The following is an 11,102-nucleotide window of genomic DNA, read 5'->3' as shown; positions in this document are numbered from 1 at the left end:
TTATCTACAACACCAACTCCAAAAATGGTAAATAAAAGCCGATTGCATGTGTGTGTTAATCTCATGAACTCATATTTTATTCACAAGAGGACACTAAAAAAATGTGTTTAAACGTTTAAATGTTTAAACTGAGATTTTTCACTATGTTAGAAAAAATAATTGAATTTGATGTGCCAATAAAAGTTAGGATGGAGACAACAAAAAAGGAAAAGCAACATTTTGCAACTAATTAGGTTAGAAAAAAGAAAACTACAACAAAGAAGATCCTGGACTGTTGAACAGCTAGAATCCTATAACAAACAAGAATGGGACAAAATTCCTCTCCCAAAAGTCAAACAGCTGGTCTCCTTAGTTCCCAGATGTTTACGGGCTAGTTAAAAGAAAAGGGGATGCTACACCGTGGTAAACTTGACCCTGTCCTAACTTTTTTGAGAAAATGTTTAATATTTTTCTTAAAATTGTATATTTTCTCTTTTTAAACGTTTAATATGTTTTCTATGTTCAACTGAAAATAAAATAAAGGTTTGTAAGATTCCCATCACTGTTTTTATTTACATTTTACTGATCATCTCAATGTTTTTTGAAATTGGGTTTGTCTGAAATCAGACTGTGAGACTCAAATTCTCCATCAAACAACCTGCTGTGAATGAAAAAAAAAAAGGATTGTGTTCATTTAGATTAATAAACTACTTTCACTGAAAGTAAAGTACTCGAACTTCAGACAAAAGATCTGAACCCAACACAACATGGTGTGAAGTGAATAATGCAGTGTGGCAGCAATGTCAGACACACAGAAAATGACTCCTGAGAAACCTCAGTGGGGGAGACCTGTAGGCCAGGCTTCTCTCGCCTTGCCACAGCAAGGTCAGTGTGGATGGGCTACAAACATTGGCCATAGGCAGCACTGAGACAGCAGCCTTTATCATGGACAGACAAAAACAGACAAGGGGAGCTGCAGCTAACTTACCGATGGGGATGACCACTCCCAAAACAGCCACAGTGAGGTTCTCACCCAGGAGGAAATGCTCACTTCCAGCTGCAGGGAGAGATGAAGCAAGTGAGAGGTGTTAGAGCGACAGGAGGAAAAGATGGAGGAGCAAGAAAGGATAAAAGTGAGAAAGCGTGCACGAGGAAAAAAAAAAGTGTGAGAAATAGAGTGAAAGATAAGCGGTGCAGTCAGGAAGGACGAGGTGGCGGAAAAAGAGGGGCAATAAAGACCACGAGGTGGGGAATGAGTGATCATGCGTGCACAGATGTGAGTGTGTTGCAAAGAGAAATGAGGGGAAAGAAGATGGAAAAAGTTCAAATTTTCCCTCAATGCAACCTTGACCTTCTACACTCCATCCATCTGGGCTCCATTAGACACCATTGTGACTCTATCGTTCATTTTCATGCAACATAGTTACTAATACGCTTATTAATGCACACTTTCATGGTTGCATATATTCCCTTAAAGAGACCCAATACACTACCGCCTACGCAGAGCTCAATTTATGGCGGGAACAATGACAGTTTCAAGGTGAGAAACAGCCATCCATTACTGCTCTTAAAGCCAGATGACTGGCTGCTGGGGCTTGTAGATACGTCACTTTAATGCCATCATTACAGCGAGGGTGAGATTGTTAGCTACATTATGAGCATGAATGAAACCATCAGATGTGGTATTTGGTAGGAGATGAGGCCGCTCAGGTGAAAGTGGCGCTTTGTCAGAGGACTGTGCCTGATTTTTTTCCAAATCATGCAGAGGACCCTCGGTGGACATGTGAGAGATGTTAATTACAAAGGTTTGGAGCACCTGACATATCCTCAATTCTGAATGTAAGACTAATGGTTTCTGTCACATATCATCATATATCTTTTTTTCTTCAGACTCAGAACTGATAAACACAATTTACAATTCACAGCCCACTTACAGTGTTGTGAGACGCTGCTGTCTCCTGCAGGTGTGGTGGAGAGAATCATAGTAGTGGCAGTGGAGTGGGAGCCCAACGCCTTCGATTCCTGCGAGGACATAGGCTTGAGTGTGCTGAGGGGTGTGAGAGGCTCAGGGGAGCCAGATGGAGCTGTGGTCAAGCGAGGGATTGCATCTGCCTGTGACACTCCTCCTGTTCCCTCTGTCGCTCCAGTGCCCGGAGTAAATTCAGTGGGGGGTGAAGATGTTGCTGTCATGTCATCTCTTGGCGCTGCTGCAGGCAAAGTCATAGCAGAGCGAAAGCTTTCAGCTCAAGAAATGAGTGTAAATGTCTTAAAGTGTTTGAAAAAGACAGGAAGGACCACAACAGTCATCACTTTATGATTAAAATCTTCATAGAATGATGCTGCAAGATCCCTTATAGAACATATTCAATCATTAAGCAAACTAAAAATCAACATTTACCTAACATAAATTCAACAAAAATACAATCAGCCAAATAGATACTGTGTTACTATTAACACAGTATATGTGACATATATCAATTTACATTAGGAGAATTCAAACATAAGGTCCGCAGGCCAGAATTGACCCAGAAAAGACCACAATCGGGTCGAGTGGATGGCTTTGGAAAATGTTAAAGGGGCATAAATTTTGCACTTTTACCTTTATTTTCATACTTTTTACAGCATTTCCTACTAATAAAGACCTGCCATACACACTACACTAACATAACTACAGTATGTAACTAACTTTGTGTTAAACAGTTAACAGACAGAAAAGTTCCATTTTTTTTCAATATCCAATATAAGAAGAATGTACTATAAATTTACAAAAAAAAAAACATTCGGTGAATTAACAAGTAAAGTACAAGTAACTTGTACAAGTACAAGTAAAAGTAATTTTACAGATTTATTGCTTACATTTAAATATTTAGGTTATTTATTTATTTGCACTTTTTTCTAAAGCAGAACCTTAATATCGCTGTAGCTCATTAGGCTCACGATCCATAACAATTCACGGATGTTGGACGTAAAACTACAAATATGACCTTGAACTTTAAGTCTTCACCTTCACACTGTGTGTAAGTTTTGATGAAATTCTGACCAAAATGTGGCAAGAGCTGTGATTCTTGTGATTTGTGGAAGGAAGGACAGATAAACAACAGCAAAAGAGCATTGGTTTTATGCTTAACAGATTGTTTGGATGTGGGTGTACGATGTACAATAAGAAAAGCTGTTTTTGGTTTGTTTTATTTTAATTTGTTGTATTGTTGATGTTTTTTAAAATGTTAATAAAGATATAGGTGCATATAAAAATTTTCTGATAAAAACATACTGGTGCATTCCTCATGAGAAGCAGGATCCAATTATCTCCACAGTAAACACAGCATACAAAAAGCCCCCTTAGGTGTTATTGATCATTAAACACTCCATTACCACCCAGCCTCACCTGGCACACAGCCTCTCATCTCAGGCCCCAGGTCCTGTCCATCGGGGCAGGCGCAGGTGTATTTGGGGGAGTGTTCAGTGATCTGTGGAGCCTTAAGACACAAATACTCACAACCTCCATTGGCTACGCTGCCCAGATTACAGCTGTCTGGGCCTGGAGACAGTAAGAGAAAGAAAGACGGAGACAGGGAGAATTACACGGCTGTGGTTATATAAATAAGATTAACATTAATGCAATGTGAGGAGATAACACAGCCGGGAAGGCACAGTGGTCGTACTTTATTGTTCCCCACTGTGGGCACTGCTGAATTCCCTTTAAACAAAGTTAATTACTTTATGTAAACAAAGGCTCCAGAAACATGCAAAGAATAAAATCTGGTAACATACAGAAATGTGACCAGTTGTGCTACTCTGTCAGGTACATGTCCACTGTGTTCATCCCAGAGTCTCATTTCTTAACAAAAACAATGACAAAGGTGTATGAAGATCAAACTGGAAAAAATGGTGATGAAATTCAGTGAAAGATAAAATATAAATGGGCACAGACAATGCACTGGGAAGTAAGAGAGAATGACAGAGACAGATATGGAAAGTGACATGCAAGGAAAAAACACACACATATCACATTCATGATTAAGTGCTCTGTTCAGTTCAGTTTGGATCTGGATTGTCCCATTAGAGGAAACTGAGTTGAAGGCAGAGTTTGAACACAGCGTGAATGTACGGCTGCTTTACTCGCTCTACTACAATCACAGGGCTCACTATTACTTATACATGCGCCTAGGATGATATGGACATGCAGAAGAGGTGAAACTCAGCTCACATAATCAAAGGCAGGGGATGAAACTGTTGTTGGAAATGCCTAAGGACACATGCAAGTGCCTCAATCACACAAACACACACACCTTGTGGCTGTCGAAGCTGGTGGAAGACCACAATGTCATGGGGGTCATTTAGGTTTTCAGCAAGGGCATGGATGTCTTCCCCGGTCAGCCTGTTGGCCATGAAGACTGCTGCTTTGTCTCTGTCTGTCCAGTAAATACGATCCTAAGACACAGGAGAAAAACACGACAGGTCAGAACTAGTTTGTTAGAGTCTTGTAAAGTTTGACTCATATATTTAAAAGCTGTCTCATATTGTAAAAAGTATTGTTGAATTTTATTTTATCCTCAGAGTGAAGAACGCAGTTTGTTATTTTAACAGTGGTATCTGATTGGTGAACCGTGTCATCAGATCCCTGAAGTCAGAGTGTTGTATCAGAAATAAACTGCAGAATCTGCGCTGCAGTTAAATCACCGTCCTGCAACAACTACATGCAGCAACAATTCTGTTTAAAATCTGTGAGGTTTTCCTTGGACTCTGAATGTAAACAGTTAAAGTGATTTCTGTTTGATGTTCATTGGATAGAGATGGAACGGATTTCCAACAGACACCAACAGATTTGCGACTTCTACCAATTTACAAATAGACTGAATGTAATCAGTGGTGTTTCTAGAGTCTGTTGGAGCCGAAGGCAACAATTCAAAAGGGGCCCCTTTAAGCTACGTCAACAAGTCGACTGTTGCTGTCACGGTTTTGACAGTCAGCATGCTAACATCACAGCTAGCAGAGCTGGACACAACAGGCAACTAATGTTAAACATTAACGTAAACAAAAGAAACAATGTGACACTAGTGGAAATTCAGTGACCAAAGTGTTTCTCTTCCACAGTTCAGGTTAGACTAACAGCGTTAATTATTTAACATTATGTTTAATTGTTTAGGCTTTTCTCTCTTCCACTTGATTTTCAGTGTGTAGCTTTCGTTGTCGTCATTAGGTTTATGCAAACAGAGTCAGATGTCTCCTACTGTTGCAGACTTTTCACGTTGCAATTGGCTCCAGACCTGGTCCCTGTCTTCGAAGCAAGCATTTCGTTTAGTAATAGTTTTGGTTGTACAGTTGTTCCCAACCACTGTTTTCCTTAGTGTGACTATATCATGAAAAGGGGTCTGAAAAGAAAAAGTGACCAAGAAAAAGGACACAAGCTGCCCTTAGCTTGTCACTCTGGACGGCTAAATGCTGTCAGTACTTGTCTGATGATACCAGTCCAACTTATTTCAGAAGAAGAAATAAAGAGAAAATTAGGGAAAGGGAAATATGCACTTGGAAGTATTTGTTGACAGACATCGTCTAACCCATTAGCTTCTGCAGAAGAGCGAGCATGTTTAATTGGCTTTTAATGTGATCATTAAGATGATGGAGGAAATGCAAAGGAGTTTAATTGTAAATAGGAGGTTGCTATTCATGGAGCAGCAGTGCAACAATAAACAATGATGTCTTTTTATATAAGAAAATCAAATCAATTATTTGATTTTTAAAATGTTGCAACATTCTGGGATGTATTTTCAGCAGCACGAGGCTTTAAATAATTAAAACCCATTTAATATAGATCACAAAACAGCAGCACAGGCTGAAGTTTTAACCCTGCTGGTTTTTTATTAATAAACTTTTTGCTTTCTTTCCCTAGTTAACCTCATCAACAGTTTTAAAAAAAAGAGTCTTAGATAGGAAGTGACATGTTTTTTACAGTTGCCTTAGAAACCACAGGCTAATCCTCAGCGAGTGCCGAGACAACAGGCCTCGCTACACTCGAGTGTGTACGTGTGTGCTTGCGTTGAGTCAGTCACTGAGTCAGAAAGAGATGGTACTGTAATGTGATGTACAATACAACAAGACCCACTCAATAACACTGAACTGGTGTATGTCCAACTTGCTGAACAAGAAGGTCACCTTGTAGTCACAACAGGGCAGAGAGCAGAGACTTCCCGATCGATTATGTGTTACAGCAGAGGGAATTTATCATCATTTCTCTGAGCGCTCTCTACAGCGCTGGCACAGGCCGGACTTACAGCACAGAATGCAGTAGAAAATCCTCAAGGTTATGCTACACTTATTAAATGGTAAACTGTGCGAACATGTAGAGGAATTTAACATTTTTAAAAATATTATAAAAATATTTATTACATAGAAGTGGCAGAATGTAGTCATAATCCAATTTAGTAAATGACTGAACTTTACAAGCTTCATTATACTTTTATACTGAACTTATTTTACATTTAGGACAACTTCAGGCACATTTTAAAAATAACACCTCTATTTGCTCTCTAGGTCACAAATATAATTATATTATATACACCAAAGCGGATAGTTTCAAAGATCCACGCCTGTAAGTTTGGTCTGCTTCTGAAGGAAACCTCTGCCTGTGGTCTCCCCTAGGGAGGCTGATTTTAAAGGATGTTCCTGTAACAGGAGTTTGCAAGCAAAAGCACGTTTGCACACTGGCACGGATGTGTAGGACTGCTTGGCACCAGTCCAGACTGAAGGTTTCTAAAGGCCCTGACATAACATGCACAGAGGGAAACTGGCTGACAACCAAAAGCTCAAGTGTGTGTCTGTATGTGTGTGTTGCTTTTGACTGCTCCCTTCTCTTAGCTGTTTCTGTTTAGTATGCTCAACCAATCAGTCCCATGAGGGAAAAACAAACAGAACACACACAAGGACACCCACTGACTGAGCATGAAATAAATTGAATTCAACAGTCATTACGTTTGGGCTCCCTGTGCCTCTGCAGGCCCCCATTGAGGCTAATGAGAGAGATGTAGATATGATGAGATGTGGGAGGCTGAGTGATATCATGGACAACTGCCCAAAATCCCTGAAAATCTATGCTGAGTTCTACAAAATGAGGCAATGGAATAAAAGGAGTAAACACAAACCTCAAAAACAGCCAGGGCGTAAGGGTGCCCCAGTCTCTCCACGGACGACATATGCGTCCTGCGGTGAGCTCCGTTCAGGTCCACGCTGGCTATGAGGTGTAGTTTGGAATCCACCCAGTACAGACGGCGGTTGGCCACATCTGCGGAGTGCAAACATGCACACAGACAAACACACAAACATGTAGATAGGAATTTCCCGAGCTGAGTGGAAATTGATTGTCCTTGCGGTAAGCACTCTCGCACTCTGACCAGCAAATCCCTTTAGGTGATATCGATTACTTTAGAAATGTCAGATTCTCACCATTACACAACAGCAAGTTTTACTGTGTTGATCTATAACACCTGAAACATTTTCAATATCATTCCGAAGCGGCCATGATAACTTTGTAAAACTACTTCTTTCCATTATCGTTAAACATTAACTTGTGCTATTTCAATTACTTTTGACCTTTTATCAAAAATGAGCTGATTGAATGCATCGGCTCCTTTCAGGTCTGCGCTTCAGGCACATTCACAACAGCTGTTGAGGAAAAAGGGTAAAATATAGCACTGTGCACGATATAATGAAGAACAGCTGTTCTCCCCTCACCCAGTGTGATGCCGTTGGGCCACTCAATGTTATCAGCCACCAGCACCTGTCGGTCCACTCCATTCATACCGGCCTTCTCTATTTTGGCTCGCGTGCCCCAGTCTGACCAGTACATAAAGCTGGAACAAAGACACCAAAGTCATTGTGTTATTATCCAGTTAGGGTTTTAGCAGTTATTAGTCCCACGGCATTGTTCTGCTAAGTGGTTCGGCAGTAAGCCATCACTGTCACTGTCCACTACTTTAATTTAGCTCTCCTCTTTTGCTTTTTTTTACTTTGCTGTTTCAGTTCTACCCAGCATAAGTAGGCTCCTTTACTAACCGAATAATAAGAATAGTAATAATAATAACAATATGAGAGCTGCACCAAAATATTTGTCCTGGAAAGATGAAAAAAAAGCTGCCTAAAGTTGCATAAGCAATATGCAGCCTAAAACAATCAGATATACATAAGACTGCAAAACTAGGGCACACAAATGTCTTTTTCCCCCACTACAGGCTATGCAAAAGCAAAGGTAATGCCATCCAAGATTTGTGGAAGTGATTTTTTGGAAGAGAAGGGCAGAGAAAGGGAGACATTTCTACAACAAAGAGTGCTGTAGGGAATTCTTGTAAAAGATCTCTGACAAGTGCACATTTCGGAGCTGTCCTTTCAGCACCACAAAACTACAATACAAGTCAAAAGACCACCAATATTAGTGTTACGTCTCGTACAAATATTTCACTATCTCCCATCTGCTCTAATACCAGCTTACAGTGTAAGTGTAATTGTAAACGTACATGTAACAGCATATTAGGATTGGAGCAGCTACAGCATGGGCCTCTGACACAAAGGACAAGTTTGACAAGTTGACAGCATTACTGTTTGCAGCCTTTGTCCTCGCTGATGGAGTATGTGATTGCGGTTTGAAAATATGGTTATTAGATCCCTCACCTTGGTATGCAGGACAAACAGGACCATTTTGTCATGACTAGAAGCTGAGCAGTGGTTGTAATCGCTTACACCATTAACGTCTGTGAGCACTCTGCTTTCATTTGGATTGCCATGGCTGTGATTTACATTGAGCCAAATCCCAACATTGTTAACCACCAAATTTAAAAACTGTTATCTGGTATGACTTCAGCACACTTTGAATGGTTATTTGGCGATATGAGCGAGCAATCAAAGCAGTGAAGACACAGTAATTTACATTCACTTCTATGTAAATGTTTATTACTGGCATTAAGACAATTTTGTCCAAACTGTTATTCAGTGTAAAGCATTTCTGTGGTGTGTGTGTGCCTGCCTCACCAAAGCACCTTTGTGTGTCTATTTATGTTTACTTTGTGGCTGATTTTTTTTTTTAATCTGCATTTGTATAACCAAAACACAAAAGCTGCAGAATCACAGCCTGGCACCATTTCATAAAGCTCCTCAGGCTGTCAAAAACTATCAGGATGTTAAATGGGTCAGAGTCTCGATACTCTGGATTCTCATATACAACAAGTGTTCTCATACTGAATATTTATCATTAGACGTGGACCCAGAAGAAATTGCTAAACATATCTCTGTTTAAGGTTAACGCCACCATCATGTTTAAAATTATGAAAGAGGACAAAAAGTATAGTATAGAACTAGATGGGAGGGCATCCTATGTGAACTCAGTTCGACCTTATTATGTGCTGATATGCTAAGTGTTATGTAAATTCACAGCATGAAGCTCAGCAATTAGCATACTTTTTTAAAATGCATAAACCGTGATAATTATGGATCTTGTCTTTCAGTTTCTTTAATACTTGGTACTAACAGTGCAGATGTCTGGTGTTGTATGCATACATCTCCACTTCCTTACCCATGGTGCGGATCCAGTGCTATGGCTCGGGGTTCGCTCAGGTCAGTGCTGATGAGGACACGTCTTTTGGTGCCGTCCACCGAGGCCACGGAGATGGATTTGTCCCCTGAGTCGGTCCAGTACAGGTTGTGTTGGAGCCAGTCCACAGCCAGTCCTACAGGGGTCTGCAGAGATGATTCTACCAGTGGCACCTGCTGGGAGGGGTCACTGGCCTCGTGGATGAAGGCACTGCGGGTGGAGCAGGAGGCGGGAATGCGGAAGGAGAGAATGAGGGAGAGTTTTGAGGGGATGAGAATATGTAAGGGATAATCTACATCAAGCCAGCCATTATTACAAAATCGATGTACAGAAAGATTGTGAGGCAGAGCCTGGTTGGCTGCCTGCAGGGCACTATTTTGTGATAATGAGGATGTATACACAATCCGTCTTATCATGTGGCGCCCTACCAGAAGATTTATTACTATAAAATATTGATTTTTAGTGACTGCACTCAGAGCCAAAGAATTTTACCTGCTTGTTTAAAAAATAATTTAGTACTGATTAAACTCCAACTGAAGAAGAAAAACTCCAATCACAAGAGTAAATCTAGCATTAGCAATCAATCAATCAATCAATAAGTGAATGACACAGTTATATAGCTGGCATGTTCTTCTTTGTTATGCAAGTTAAGTCTTTTGGCACATTCATTTGACAAAATATAAGCGGACATAAAGTGATAATAACACAAACGGGACACACCCCAACAGATAATATATGACGAAGAGCAATTCTCCATTCTTCCTCTGAAGTGAAGAGACTGCAGAACAAAGAATGGGGCTGATATGGGAGCTACAGCCTTGGGCAGTGTTCAGGTTCATCCTGGGGTTAGCATCCTTCTTAGATGGACCACTTATCAGAATAGACAAGGCCTCACTCAGGGTTTGCCCTGCTCACTAATGATTTGACCCCCAGCAGAGGTGTGAGGCGAGGGCAAGGGAGCTGTGCTCCCAAACAGGAATTTCAATTTTAGTTTCCCCAGAGATTTTTTTCCTCTTAACATCAATTTTATAAAGAGAACACAGTGCTCCAATTAGAAGACACTCTGGGGAGAAAACGTAGTTGGGATAACAAAAGGAAGGGTGAAATTCATCTAAAATAATAGCAGGTCTGAGCCATCGGCTAAGCTGATTGAACCCAAAAAACATCAAAAGCATAAAGGAGAAGATCTAACTACATCACATACAGGGAAATTTCATCAGTGTGCATCGGTGCAGGATTTATGAAATCGTGTTTCAAAATATAATTAAAGCACAGTTCTTTTAAAAATCAGACATTTGAAAACCACAGGTGGAGTGCAAATAGATGAAAGTAAAACATCTTTGAGTGGTTCATATTTAGAAATATTGATGATTTTTAGCAGAAAAAAAACAAGTCAAAATCCTTCCAGAAGCAAGCGAGGCATTCTGAAGAAGCTGTTTTTAGGCAGTCAGTTCAAAGCTTGATTACCTTTCATTTCAAAGGTTGTGCAGACATATAAATTGCATGTAAAGAATTCCCAGTCAAATCTGACAAAAACCTTATAAAG

At 40.3% G+C, this 11,102-nt stretch overlaps 1 protein-coding gene across 5 annotated transcripts in view; it reads right to left on the bottom strand.

The window, feature by feature from the left end:
- The window catches only part of LOC309694360 (low-density lipoprotein receptor-related protein 8-like), an 85,223-nt gene that overhangs the window by 7,152 nt on the left and 66,969 nt on the right, over positions 1-11,102 (bottom strand). For 2 of the 5 annotated variants that reach the window (XM_082514391.1, XM_082514393.1), the window contains exons 11-17: positions 9,539-9,766; positions 7,708-7,826; positions 7,119-7,258; positions 4,269-4,410; positions 3,365-3,517; positions 1,914-2,186; positions 968-1,036 (exon numbers count right to left, since the gene is read on the bottom strand). In XM_082514391.1, coding sequence (XP_082370517.1) covers positions 968-1,036; positions 1,914-2,186; positions 3,365-3,517; positions 4,269-4,410; positions 7,119-7,258; positions 7,708-7,826; positions 9,539-9,766 — 1,124 coding nt within the window. The remainder of the gene's footprint in view (positions 1-967; positions 1,037-1,913; positions 2,187-3,364; positions 3,518-4,268; positions 4,411-7,118; positions 7,259-7,707; positions 7,827-9,538; positions 9,767-11,102) is intronic. The other 3 variants (XM_082514394.1, XM_082514395.1, XM_082514392.1) reach the window with 2 other exon arrangements.

The sequence above is a fragment of the Aulonocara stuartgranti genome (assembly GCF_965226115.1).
Source record: "Aulonocara stuartgranti genome assembly, chromosome: 18".
Lineage (NCBI taxonomy): Eukaryota > Metazoa > Chordata > Actinopteri > Cichliformes > Cichlidae > Aulonocara > Aulonocara stuartgranti.
Note: the sequence above shows the minus strand (reverse complement) of the source record. Positions and strands in the feature narration are given on the sequence as shown.